Source organism: Vicugna pacos, chromosome 14 (assembly GCF_048564905.1).
Source record: "Vicugna pacos chromosome 14, VicPac4, whole genome shotgun sequence".
NCBI classification, from domain to species: domain Eukaryota; kingdom Metazoa; phylum Chordata; class Mammalia; order Artiodactyla; family Camelidae; genus Vicugna; species Vicugna pacos.
Window position 1 is genome coordinate 17,103,420 of NC_133000.1, and position 15,079 is coordinate 17,118,498.

Genomic DNA, 15,079 nt, shown 5'->3' on the forward strand with positions numbered 1-15,079 from the left:
GAGTGCAAAGGTGTTCCAAGAAATGACAGGAGATGAAAAAAATGCCGTACAGAAAAAACTGCTCTTGTCACTACTACTCCTTTGTCCCCTAAGCATCCAACCCTTTGACTCTTTCTAGATAAAGAACTACAGAACATGCACTTATTCTTGACTTAGTTTCTATTCCCTGAAAAAAAATGTTATTTGGGATTATTACATACGCTGAAACTCTCAGCTGCGTTATTGTATTGAGGGTTTCCCCTCCCTGAGTTCTCAGAGCATAAGCATTCCTTTCTGAAGCAGGATAATATTTTTAACATCATATTCTGCAGTTTTCTAGCCACTATCGCATATATTTTATCACTTTTGAAAATATAGTGATATGTTTAGATCTGGATCGGCAAACTGAGAAAACCAATACTATATCTCTTTTCTCAAAAGCAACTCTTATTAACAAAAAAAAACACTTTCTATGTGTCCAGTTACCGTAATTGTTCCTAACAAGCAAAGAACACAAAGAGACACAAAGTGAAGCTCCATGTTGGCCATTATGCCTCCAGACTGCAGTCAAAACCTACTTCCCCAAGCCCTAATTCCAGGGACCCAGTATGAAGGATGCTGACAAGATAGAAAAGGCAGAGTTCAACAAAAAAAAGGAGAGAAGAGTAGGAAGTCAACTTCTCACAAACTTCAGTGTAATAGGTCAGAGGCAAGAAGACTAGTTCTCATCAAGTTTTATAATAAACAACTCAGAGAAACTCAGTATCAAGTTGTTTTTAGCTAACTGACAAAGTATATTATTATAAGGGTAAGAGTGCATAAAATTTCACCAATGAGTCAAATGTAGAGTTCTTTTTTTTTAACTGAAGTACAGCTGATTTACAATGTTGTGTCAGTTTCTGACATATATATATATATATATTCTTTTTCATATTCTTTTCCATTACAGGTTATTACAAGCTACTGAATATAGTTCCCTGTGCTATATGGTAGGACCTTGCTGTTTAGCTATTTTATATACAGTAGTTTATATATCAGCTAATCCCAAACTCCTAATTTATCCGTCCCCCATCCCTTTCCCCTTTTGTAACCATAAGTTTGTTTTTATGTCTGTCTGTGAGTCTCTGTTTTGTAAATAAATTCATTTGTATTCTTTTCTTAGACTCTACATAGAAGTGATTTCATATAATATTTGTCTTTCTCTGTCTTATTTCACTTAATATGATAATCTCCAGCTCCATTCATGTTGCTGCAAATGGCCTTATTTAATTATTTCTTATTCAAAATGTACAGGTCCTGTGCTACACATTCCAAGCACTAAGAGTCTTTTCAATTAAGGGATCCCGTGGTGCTCCATTGTTTTCCTGCTTTCAAAGTATTACTGTACTTTCAATATGTTGAAGGCATACTCGTGCTTGAAAAATACTCTAAATATAAAGAAATGAGAACTATAAAGAGAGACTAAGAAATGTGAAAAATAGAATGAGAGGTCTAACATAACTGAGAGGCAGTAGCCAAAGAAGAGAAATAGTAGAGAAACAGAGGAAGCAGCAATATTTTAAAAGATAATAACCATTTTTCTAGAGTTGATAAAAGACATGAATCTTTGGCCTCAGGAAGCAAAATAAAGTTTATAGTCAGGTAAACCTATACATATCATAGCATACAGTGCAAAAACACCAAAGATAAAGAGAAGCTATGGGAAGTCATCAAAGGGAAAAATACAGAAGATTTTCTATAAACCTAAAAGATGTAGACGAGCAAAGATTTCTCTATAGAAAAACAGAGGCTGGAAAACATAATATCTCTGAAATACAATAGAAAAGACAGATCAACTTAAAACTTTATACTAATACAACTGAAAATTTCATACAAATAATTGAATTTTGTTTTAAGAATGAGGAGAGAAAGACATTTCAGAAAAAGACTGTATTTACCACAAACATACCCTCCTGGAATGAGCTACTTAAGAATGCATGTAATAAAAAAAACCCTAAAATAAATGAGATGCAAAAACAAAAGAAGCAACAGTAAGTTACACTTAGTGGATTCACTAGAACCCAGTACATGCTTAGCATACATTCTTTTCAAGTTCATGTGGAATATTTGTAAAATTAACTATGCATAGGCTATAAAGCAAACTATCAACCAACCTAAAGAACCAATATAAAAAAATTCTCCAAACACTAGGCAATTAAATTGAAAATCAATTTTAGAAGGTAATTATAAAAATTTATTCTATAGAAAGCTCATGGGTCAAAAAGAAGACTGGAAATCAGAAAAGATTTAGGAGTAATTAAAAAAATACTATATATCAAAACTTTTAGGAATCAGCTACAGTACTAAGTACAGGAAACCCATGGCCTTAAATACTCCTATAAAAAAAGAAAAATAACTAAAAACTAATGCATTAAATACCTCAAACTCCAAAAATTTAAAGAATTAACCTATAAGAAAATAGACCAAAGGAAATATGATAAACTTGTTATTTATGAGAAAGAAAATATCTGTAGAGTTGGTCATTAAAATTAAAAGTTGACTTAAAAAAAATACACAACAAAAAAAGACAAACTTCTGAAAAAATGAATAAAAGAAAAAAGGCACAAATTTGTAGTGTTAGGAATTCAAAAGAGGAACCAAGTATGAACACAGTAGAAATTTTTTAATCCCCTTATTTAAATATTTAGATTGGCCTCCTGGAAAATTCTCTAACAATTATGTTCATGATTCTAAACTGGTCCTAAGGGGCATGGAATGCAGCCAGAGCACAGTGTTAATGACAATGGTGATGTTTGAGCAAACTATAAAATGCCATAGAAATATGTTCCACTAGTGTCTACTATTCTTATTTATGAAATACTGTGTCCCACTTCCCTATTTCCCATCTAAAGTAAAGGGTTAGGGGTGGGGCTATAGCTCAGTGGTAGAGCACATGCTTAGCACGCACAGGGTCCTGGGTTCAATCCTCAGTACCTCCATCAAAAAAAAAAAAACTTCAAAAACTAAATAAATAAAGTAAAAGGTGGTTGAAGGGCTCAAGTATGATGGTGTACCAGCTAAATCCTATTTATCTATTAAGAAGCGATGATGATGATAATGATGACAATGGTGAAGGTTATTCCAAACTTCCACACCTTCTTTCATGTGTTTATATTGTCTTTCTATCTTTTCCTCTTCTCATCTACATTACTTGTTATCAGACTTGGTAAACTGTCATGTTCTTGGAGGCCATCTAAGTTGATTATTGATGAAATGGCAATGTTTCAAGGGCTTTGGTCTGTCTTGTGAGAAAAATAAATGTTATGTGCAGCTCGCTCATTCTGGGCTTGCAGAAAAAGCTTTGAGAATTACCGTAAACAAAAATCCATACAATGAATCGGGAGTGGGTATGCACCTTGTTTTCAGGAAGCAAATCTGCAGCACGAAGATCTTAAAAACTTACTAAGATCAAAAGCAGAATTGAAAACAAAACCAACACATTCTGACAGCAGTCCGGCCATCAAAGCCATAATGTCCCTTTTGTATCTCTCTGTTCTCTTTTTTCAATACAAACACTGGTCTAAAGCAACGTCTGTGATCGAGTGATGTGTATAATGGAAAAACCCCTTTTGGAAGTCTTGCCAAGTATGGGCTATACTAAAAGGAATGGAATCTGATACGAAATACGTATTACGAACTCATTCACATTTAGTTAGCAATTTAATAAAACCTGTCAACTACCAATGCCAATAACTTTACAGGCACAATAATTTATAAATATACTAAAAGTTTAGGGACTGTTGACTAAAGGTTCCACCTTAAAAACAAATGCCCAGTGAGCACCTTAGAAAAGGCAAGGCTTAAACCACAAGCTGCAGCTCCTGCAGTGGACAGCTCTGCTGGCCACTTCCAACTCTGGCATTCTGCAAAAAATACTTCTAAGATTTAAGACAATACTTCCAAATCTCAACATGGTTCACTGTGTTTTCGTGTCTTTCTGCTGATCTGTCTTTTCACAAAACACAACCTAGTTTTAGTTACCAGAGGCCAGTTCCAAAATACACATACTAAAATATTCCTGTTTTCACTTTGATTCAGATAAGATCTTCATAAAAGAAAGAGGGAATACAAGTTTAACTGAGCAAAACTCCTCCCCTTTTCCAGTTTAAGAAGACATCATCCATTTTTTCCATTTATAAAAAGAAAAAACACTATCCTACAAATGAGACTTTCTTCAGAATGTCAGTGCAAGGAGGAGGTGTATTTGTTAGGAACAAAATCAAAATTCTTAAGAACAATAAAACTGAGTTTTTTGTTCATAACAAAAAACATAAAATCTGTGCTTTCTAAGGCACTCCTAACGTGTAGGATGCTTCTCCCATGTCCCTCACATAGAGAGCTACACACTGAGGATTACGGATTATTCCTCCAGACGAGCCCCCAAAGGAATGCGGGGATACAGGTTATACGGCCATCAGGAAGTTGGCTCTTTCTGCACATTGTTCAGCAGCCAAAAAGGATGCCAGGCTTCAGAAAAAGCAGCCCAAACAGATTCCTTTTATGGTGTGATAACATTTTGCTCAAGAGGCTGCTCCCTTCTTTACAGGCGATGTCTCACAATCCACTCCCAGGGGACTGGGAGGGGAAGGGGCTTCTGATGGATAAGCCAGCTCCAGCTGCACGCATCTCACCCCGAGAAAGTAAAACCATTCACCAAGAGTTCTGGAAGCAATATGATCAAATGCTGTAAAGAGCTTGCATTTTTTGGCAGCTTCTATTCCTGAATCTTTCTGAGGTGAAACTCTTAAGCTAAGCTCCCCCATTCTCAGTTTCACGACACCCTCTGTGTTACCAAAAGCTTCCCTGCTCTGGGTTATTCTGTTTTTCGAGGGTATATTTTCTTTACAAGTCTCATCAAAAACAACCTCTCCAATGACTTAAAATAGATTTTAAACTTTGTGAGGCTCTCCTGTGCAGCCCAGGTTCAAAGTGTTTGTTCCTATATAGGGACGAGTCTTACTTAATCATTTTTATTGTTCTTGGACACATTTCTTGGATTAAGACACTTTCTAACAGGAAGAAACACAGTGGCACATACACTAAGCCAACATAACCTTTTGTTGTGAACACCAAGAGGCGAAGATTAAAGGCCCAGACCCTTCAAACACCAGCTACATAAACAGCAATAAATTAATGTTTTCCACAAATTTGACATTTCTATCACAAGAGAAGATCTAGAAAACACTGAAGTGTTTTGCACTGCGTTTCACAGTGAAGGTTTTCTTTCCATGTGCTAATTAAACTCATCTCTGTTATAAGACAGGAACTGGATTGTTGGTACCAGGCAGTCATTTGACATTTAAAGATAATGTCACTGAGAGATCCTGTCAGCCAACTAGCTGGGTAGGCAGGGACACACCACCACCAATACCACCATCACCTCCACTGTCGTCATTATCACCACCACCATCAAATATTTACGACTGTTTACTCGGCTGGAATACGCAAGATGTCCCAGAGGGTGTGATCAATTTTGAATGTTTCCCAATAATTCAAAGTCGCTTCATATGATACCTCTCTTATTTTGGAACACTAGTAATTTACACATGCAACTCATTAAAATAGAGGGGAAAAAAATAAAAACACAGGAAGACAGTGGGTAATTTTAAGTACAGAAACAAAATCTGTGGAACCAGAAGAGCAACTTCTCTGCACTATTTTATCAAACAACTCTTTCTTCCTAGTTAGTAGAAATAAGAGGAAAAATCCTAAGTACTACTGAAAAGGTAGTGTTTTCAGGTATTTATTTATAAGAACTGACAAATTTGCCTATTTGTTAAAGTTGTTTCAAAACGCGCTATATTGGACACAGTCTACCTTAAGTCTGTGCTCAAAAATAATTTGCAGTACTTCTTTAATTTGTGGAAATGCATACAGACTTCCCCAACACATCTGAATTAGTGATAATGTCTTGATTTAATTATATTATATGCTTCTGTCTAGAATATGTCTTTTCAAATACTGTAAGGTATCACTAATATGTGGAATCTGAAACATACTAGAGTTGAATCTTGCACTTTGAACTCTGGCATATTTGTTACACAGCACAAGCCTTGCTAATTAGGTATCTTTGCACACTAAGATAATGCAACTGACAAAAGTGAAGGCTACACTCGGGCTTGAACTTTGCAACTCTGTTTTTATAGTACAGATAGATTTGATAAAATAGCTCCCCCTCTCTCCTGCCATCCCAGAATATGAGTCAAGGAGTCAAAATCTGGCCAGAGCAGTTGACAGTCACAGCAGCAAAGTCTAAAACCTAGGCCTTAAAATAGCTGTTCTTCTTAACTTCAGAACTACTCAGGGGCATTAATATGTTACACTGTGTTGTGCTTAATCAGAGAGTCAATACAGACCACTGACCTGTCCTCAGCAAACAATGACCTAATTTAATGGGCTAAAAACATAAACTTTACACGCTGCTGGAGTAGCTCAATGCTCCTCCTTAACTTTCTCCGGTGGTCTGAAGTGAACAGGCTCAGTCAGGGCTGGGTAGTAAATCCAATGGTACCAATAACCCCCAAAGACTAGCAAGGCCCTAATTTGTCCCAGCCTCCAATTCTTTTTCACTTCCTTTAGCTTTCCACCTCCAAAATCTGCATCAATATCTGAAGACAATATACAAACAACCTTCCAAGTACCAAATAGACAAGAAGGATAAACTATGTTGTATACATTATTTTAAAAAATCAAAACATCTTGTCATACTGACATTCAGAGAAGTCTAGCATCAAAAACAATATTAATGGCACTACAAATGTACTATAAAAGATATTTCTTAAATAATCTTCTTGTGATTTACTTCAAAGGGTGATCAGGAATTGCAGAGAAAAAAAAACTGATAGAAATGAGAGCAAAAATTTTTTTTTCATTGATACAACCTTTATAGTCAACTTACCTTAAATTTAAGTAAGTCAGCATCTGCAGATTAATGATGGCTTCTGGAATGACTCTGATACAATTATGATACAGATTAAGAATTTCCAGTGATACAAAATGGCACAATTCCATTGGAACTTCAACCAGTCGGTTTTTAGATAAATCTATGAGAAAAGGAAAGAATATACTGTCAACAAATCTTCAATATAATCCAATACTATCTTATCAACTATCAATATCAATCTTTTTCCTTAACCATTTAAAAATAAACACTGTGACCTAAATTTAGATCAATATTACCATTTTTTGCACCACTGTTACTGTGGTGTTACAATTTCCTAGCATAGAAGCCCAATTCATATAGAAAAGCAAAAATACTGCTGAAGTAATCTCTATATTAATTTACAAATTCAGGACAGATATAAGGGCAACTGAATCAATATTTATCTGGAAATTATTTCCCCTCCTAGACAGATGTAAAATTGAATCCTTTAATATATCTGAATACACATATTTACCATAATATTTAATTTAACTCCATTTTGCATTCATAACATATATTGTCCCTCAGAACATGTCTTTTACATCCTTTGCAAACAAACACATAGTAGATACTACAACAGGTACTTCACTCACTAGAACCTCTAAGTACCTACAAAGTACAAGAAAGAGGTAAGTCAGTTGTGTCTGTTAAGGATGGACAGTGTGTCTGCTGCATGACCTGCGGTAAAAATGGCTCTCTTGGCCAAGTGTATCAAAGACAGTAATGCTAGTCTATAGAGAAATATAAGAATACAGTACAGTCTGCAATACCACCAACTCAACAATAAACATACAGAATAGTCCTTAGTGTCCAAATCTGGGAATGGTAGACATGACTGTGAAATAGCACAAAAAACTGAATGTAAAACAGAGCCGCCACTCTTGAAACCAGTAAATCGACAATAACATTGCCTTACTCTTAATTAGAAGGGACTCAATCAGTATGAATAGAAGATGTTCAGTAAATCATATTTCGGATATACTTAAGGAATTACATCAGATGGGGTGGGGTGACTTAAAATGGGTCAATACTATAATGAAACACAAGTCAAAAGCTACCTTCCTGACTGACCTTCCAAAAGATAAATACATAAATAAACATAAACAGGTCTAGATGGCTTCAGAGGGGGAGTTCTAGGAAACTTTTCAGAGACAATTCTGATACTATTTAAACCATTTCAAGCCATATGAAAGGAAGGGAAATTTCCAAATTCTTATTTGAACAGCAAACTGTAATATTGATACTATCACCCAACAAAGAAAGTACACACAAGAGAAATTATATATGAATCTCCTTTCTAAATATTGATCTGAATCCTAAATTAAAAATAAGCAAACAGAATTAAGCACTACATAAAAAGATTAACATACTATGACTGAGTAGCATTTATTCTAGGAATATAAGGATTTTTTACTTATTTAAACAATTCATCACATAAAAAGTTAAAAGTGAATTATATGATCATCTCTATAGATACTTTAATAGTATTTGATAAAATACGGCATTTATTCTTTTTTAAAACAACTTTACTGAGGTAACTATCATAAAATCATTGTAAAATCGACCTATTCCAAGTACATCTCAGTGGTCTCTAGTAACTCTACCAAGTGGTGCCTTAGTCACCATAAATCAGTTTTAGAACGTTTAGATTCATTCTTAATATAATTGCTTAAGAAAAGGAGCATAGTTAGATATTTCCTTACATAATTACATACACACATGCGTGTGCAGGCATATGAGAGGGAACGCTTTTATTTACTGCTAAATCATGAACAACTAGAAATGTTACCACTAAAGTCAAGATACCGCTATCACTATTACTATTACTATTTATTATTGTTCAAGAGGTCCTAGCCAATGACCTGGGATGAAAAAGTGACAGAACCAAAATTGGAAAGGGAAAGATAGAATTATCATTATTCTAAGATAATACAATTGCTTTCCTGGGAAACCCAAAACTATCAACAGAAAAACTATTACAAATGTAAAATGGCACTGGGTAGATAATTAATAAACAACAGCCTTCACACACACACACATACACACACACACACACACACACACACATATGCACATGCACAAATTAGCAAAATGATACAATAGGAAAGATTTAATTTATGATAATAAAAGAGTAAAACACCTAGAAAATATTAAGAAATTTGCAAAGTTTATATGACGAGAACTTTAAAATGCTAAGCAACACAAAAGAAAAGTTAAAACATTTGAAAAGAAATCCCATGGTTTTAAATAAGAAGACAATACCAAAAAGATGTCAATTCTCTCTAAGCTATAGCTATGTAATTGAATGCATTCCCAATTAAAAATTATTTCTAGGATATTTTTCCAGGTTTACTGAGGTTATTACAATGGTTGATTCTGAAGTTCAGATGGTAAAACAATCATGCAAAAAACAATGAGGAATCTCTCAAAAAGAGGAGCTATGAGGGAAACCAGCTCTCCTAGACTTTAAAAACACATCACAAAGCAGTGAGGTCAATGGAATAAATTACAGGCATGGGAAATAGGTCACGGGTATATACACGTCAAATATGCAACAAAGATGGCATTTTAATCCACAGGGAAAAGATGTAAGATCAATAAACAGTTTGGGAAAATTGACAGCCATCTGAAAGAAACAAACAAAAAAGGATGACTTCCTATGTTATACGTTTTATCTCAATAAATTCTAGATGAATCAAATGATTAATTGTAAAAAGTAAAGTGGTAACAGCAGGACAACATGGGGAAATTCGTATTTATGATCTCAGAATGGGGAAGGCTTTCCTATGAATAGGGTAAAGCAAGATGAATAAATGTGACACATTAAAAACAAAACTTGTGGCATATTAAAACAAACAAAAATGCCACCCAAAACATAAAAGACAATCAGGGAATTGGGGGAGGGGTAGGAAATCCCACAATTCATAAATCTAATAGGCTAATTTCTTGTACATATAAAGAGTTTCTACAGTCAATAATAAAACTGAAAATTGAGGAAGAAAGGAAGAAAGAAAAAGGGAGAGATAAGAAGGAACGGAGGGAGGGGGGAATGGAGGGAGGGGAGAAAGAAGGGAGAGAGGAGGGAGGAGGAGGGAGGGAGGGAGGAGGAAACGGCTCACAGAAAAGGAAATAACGAATGGCTCTTAAGTATATGAAAAAATGATCAACCTCACTCAAATTAGAGCAATGCAAGTTACAACTACATGGGACAATATCGGTAAATACCAAACAGGTTGATAAACACCTTGTAATGCCAGGGACACAGTGATATAAATGAAGAATATTTTAACAAAATCTACCAAGATTACAAATGTACATGCACTTCAAACGAGCAATCTTTCTCATCTCCAGACGAACTCATATATATGCAAATGACATTATGTTTTGGCATGGTTTGAAATAGCAAAACACAGAAAGCAACTCAAATCTCAGTTAAGGTCTGGTTAAATATTTATATGCTATTAACAAATATAAATAATAAAATTAAATCAATAAATATTAATATAATATTAATGACATGCCATTAAGCGTTAAATTTCATAATGGAATACTTGTACCATGCAGTTATTAAAAGTAATGAAGTAGCTCTGTATGTGCTGATACGGAGCAATTTCCAAGATACACTGTAATTTTTTAAAAAGCCAGAACAGTGTATATAGTATTTTTTAACAAATATTTACATACTTGTTTAAATATAAATAGATTATCTCTGGAAGGCTACACAGGAAACTGGGAAAAGCAATTGTTCCTTGAGAGAGTTATTTCTTGCTGAGCGGCAGAAGTGGGAGGGTGATTCTCCCAGTGTGCAACCTTTTGTACCTTTAGAAATTTGAATGTATGGCTTATTTGATTTTGTATACAGAGATAGATTAGGTACAATGTGCTTTATATTTACATTTTATACATAACATATACAAAAGCCTGTGTATATACATAACACACACACATCTTTTTTTTAGACAACCTCCCACCAGCATTTCTCTTCTTTCTGTACGCAAAGAATTTTGTTTCATGGGAAAAGAGAGTTAAGAGATTAGAGCAAACTATGAAGTCCTACGTATTAAATTAAGGGAAATACTAAGGCAAACTTTGTTTCATGAACGTTTAGAACCTAAATGGAAAAAATTTTAGAATTCTCTTGCATTCTTTCTTCCTGAAACTACTACACATGGCAATCTTCATGTGCCATAAAGCTGCAAATCTGCCCACAAACCTTAAATATGTTGGGTTTTTTTCACGCTCAACTCAAAGAAAATTCACTCAGGTTCCAGTTTACATGTAAAACTTTATCTTTCCTGAGAATTGCTAGAACTATATTCTCAAGTTGGATGTTTCAGTAACTATGTTATGTAATAAAGTATTTTATTAGTGTCAGTGTCACTGATGTTTTAAAAAAAAAACAAACAAGATGTTTTCTTTTTTGGTAGAAATACTGTCATATAACTACAAACCTTTTAAAAGATAGCAGGGTATCAAATTAGTAATAGAAACCACTCCAGCCTGAGAGCAGAAGGCTAGTTCTAAATCTACAACCATCAGAGATAACTGAGAAAGTTACTCAATTTTCTAGGTCTCTGTTTCTGAATAGAGTACTTCCATCTGGATATATTTTAATATTCTTTTCAGAACCAAGATTTCTGTGAATAAGTAAAAAGTATTCAGAATTCAAGTACTTTCTGTCAAAAGTATTCAGAATCCAAGTGATTTTGTTTCATCATAATTATCAATGGCAGCAGTTAAATATCATAAAAAGTTTAAAAGTTGTATATAATACAAACCCACACATTATAAATATTGGTACACCCTTCTAATGAGTTCGTCATTCCATTTTGGAATCTATGTTCTCTCACATAATCTGAATTTTAAAAGTACTGTTTTCAAACTTGGGTGAAATGTAACGGCAGGAGAAAGAAATTATAAATAGCTTATAACTTAAGCTAATAACTCTGGGCTAAACAGCACCATTATTAACAGTTTGCTTAAAAAATGCTACAATGATGTTCTAATTAAGTGTATGACTCTGATAGTTTATGACTACTTACAATATAGATTTTATTTGCTCTCCCTTCTCATAGTTTCCTCCACAATCTCCAGATATGAGGGGAACCCAGCACTTCCTCTCCCCCTAATCTTCTCCATGGCCGTCTAACTTGCCTCCAGAAGCAGGAGCTGGACTAAAGGCTGGTCAGAGCTTCTCAAGAGATGGGGTTAGTCCTACCGGGGAGAGGAAAACGAAGCACACCTGGTAAAACCCAACTTTCTCCTAATTTTAAATTATACCCCATCTCTCCTCATTAATCCTTGTTTTTTCTTCTACTTCTTTTTAAAATTATTCACATTGCAGTAAACTTCTCTTAAGGTCTCTGAGAGCTTCACTAGGAACCTCACCTTCAAAACCAAGAAGCTGTCCAGGATCTGGCCGACAGGACCCTCTTAATCCTTGTTTTTAATTATGCTATTTTGTTCTGGATGTATTTTTTTTCAGGAATCCTTTTCTCGAAAGGACTCAGGCTATCCATTATAAATAAAGTTACAGGGTGTTAACGGTGCCATGCCCGCGCCTACACTGCTGGCCAAATGAACAGACCTCCGTGTCCACTGAGCTAGTGAGAATTTACCTATGCAAGATGTGTCCCTGTCATCCTGGGTTTGTGTCACAGCTTCTACGTTAAAAGGGAAGAAATTACAAAACCTACACACAGCTTAGATAATTCCAGTGCCTGTACAGAAACTGCTGTTTAGATCAGCATCGTTCAAATTAAAACAGAGCTTTGAGACAGAAAACACAAGCCTTCCTTTCGTATTTGTTTAGGTTCGTTACCCAGATGATGAATCACTGATGTATTCATCAACATTTACTAAGAACATGGTTTCTGCAGAAGTGAAAAATATAGAGGGCTACTTTTTAAAAGTTTATCATTTGAAAGATGAGAGGAGGCCAATGCAGAACTGAACCATGAGGTAAGATGATCTAACTGTGCTTTAAAAAAAAAAAGAAAAGGTACAAAGAAAGAGCGAAAATCCAGTTGGGTAAATGTGACCATCTTTTGAGCATTTCCATCCAGCCAGACACTGTATCTGCAGCTTTGAATCTAGTACCTCATTTAATCCACCCCAAGGAGCAGTGACACCACCAACCTAAAGATGAGAGACTAGGCTCAGAAAGCCTTTGCGGCTTGCCCAAAGCCACAGAAATAAGTAATTATACTCACACCTAAGGATGTCTAACTGCAAGGCCTGAGTTCCCCACACGAGACCACTCTCTCTCCACGGAGTAACAGCCAGCAAGACCATAAGGTGTCCCGCAGCTAGACGGTTAGGAAGGTGTGGCAATTAAATCTTCACTGCATTTTTACTCATCCAAAATGCAATCCAAATAAAGCCAACATGTTCTGTGTATAGACCCAGAGGGTAAGAAAGTTATAAACACTGTGTTCAAAACAGAAGCACGGAAAACAGTATCACCTGATGGGCTAAATTATGGAAGTGGCTACGGGAAACTTGGTAAATAGAAACTCCGGCTTAAACTCACTACCCTTATCTTACATAAGCACTCTGTTTCACTGAAAAGTTTAGAATGAGTTTTCAAATACATGACTTACTTTTCCTACTTGGGTCTGAATATCATTTAATGCTCAATTAAGCTTATTACTAGAAGAGAGAAAAAGGGTGCAAAAAAGGGGCATATTCACTTTCCTATGATTTACTTAGGCTCATGCAGAAATCACCGTGTACCCTTAGGCATCAAGTAACCCACCATGGGAAAGATGCCCAGAAAGTCTGGGGAAGTCAGTCTGGATTAAGATGTTTTGACTTCGATAATCCAGACCGGATAATCCGATTATAAACAGCCCAGGAGAGGGGTGGGGGTGGATGACAATTTTTCCTATTAGCTGAGAGCCAAGAAACACAATGACGTCTGTTCTTTCTTTAAAATGCACACACAACACAAAAAAAAGGAGGAGGAGGAAGGGGAAGGAGAAGAAGAAGGGGAGGAAGAAGAAGAAGAGGAAGGGGAAGAAGAGGAAGAGGAAGGGGAAGAAGAGGAAGAAGATGAAGGAGAAGAGGAAGAAAAGAAAGGGGAAGAAAGAGAAGGAACCTAGGACTTGGTTGTAATTACAGACAGGAGTGGACGGTCAGTCACGGTGCCCACACAGATGTGAGTGTCCTACCTGGGCCTTTGCAAGGGCAGATCCATGTGCCAGAGGCAGACAGAGGTTGGCTGTCCCAGTAATGATTATCGACAGACCAAGGTGGGAGCAGTGGAGGTTCTCCAACTCAGGAAAGACAGAAGGAATAAGAGCCCACAGATAACAGGCAAATGTTAAGGTAATTTGTACCTTTATTTTGAAATACAACCCAAACTAGTTTGGGTAAATGGGTCAGGAGTTGTGAAAAGCTCAGTAGGTTCTAAGAGATGGAAAGATAAGTAAGCTTTTAAACTAGAGATAAACAGAGGTGCAGAAGTTGTGTTCATTTTTGTTTACTACACCAATTCTGTTATAAATACACAGAGGTATGAATGAATCCACTTACGAGCTCTCTTCCTAAATAAAATATCTGTCCAGCATTTCTCAACCTCACTGGTATGCTGGAATCACTTGCACAGCTTTAAAAAATCCTGAAGCCTCGCGTCCACGGCCGGAAGTTTTGGAGTATGACTCGAGTGTGAGGATCCCCTGGATGTCTAGGTGATTCCCACTATTCCAGGGGAAATGCAGGTGCCCTCTCAGCTTCCTGCCGAAACCCAGACCCACCAACAGGTGGTGTTCTCCAAGGGGCTGGTGGCTGGGCCCAGGAGGTGTCTGGTTTGGACATCAAGTTGGGAAAGAAATCCTGCGCCAATCCAGAGTTAACCACTGCTTGATTGGATTCCTACTCCAAATTCCAACTCAAGTAGTTTTAATCAGAGCAATAAAACCCCATCTGCAAGGGAGTTTTACATACTATCGGTTGGTTATGATCGTAGAAAATTAGGGTTTTTTTCCTTACTGAATCTTCACCATAACCTAGTGAGGCAGGTACTGTTATAATTCCCCGTTACGTGTGGACACGGAGGCCCAGAGAGGTTAGGTAACTTGCCTGAGGACATGGAGCTAGTAAGCAGCAGAGGCAAGAACTAAACCAGTAGTTATGACA

The 15,079-nt window shown here is 36.1% G+C and overlaps 1 protein-coding gene across 1 annotated transcript in view; it reads right to left on the reverse strand.

The window, feature by feature from the left end:
• LRCH1 (leucine rich repeats and calponin homology domain containing 1) overlaps nucleotides 1-15,079 on the reverse strand; it is a 170,937-nt gene that overhangs the window by 80,082 nt on the left and 75,776 nt on the right. The window contains exon 2 of the mRNA XM_006209444.4: nucleotides 6,917-7,061. Coding sequence (XP_006209506.3) covers nucleotides 6,917-7,061 — 145 coding nt within the window. The remainder of the gene's footprint in view (nucleotides 1-6,916; nucleotides 7,062-15,079) is intronic.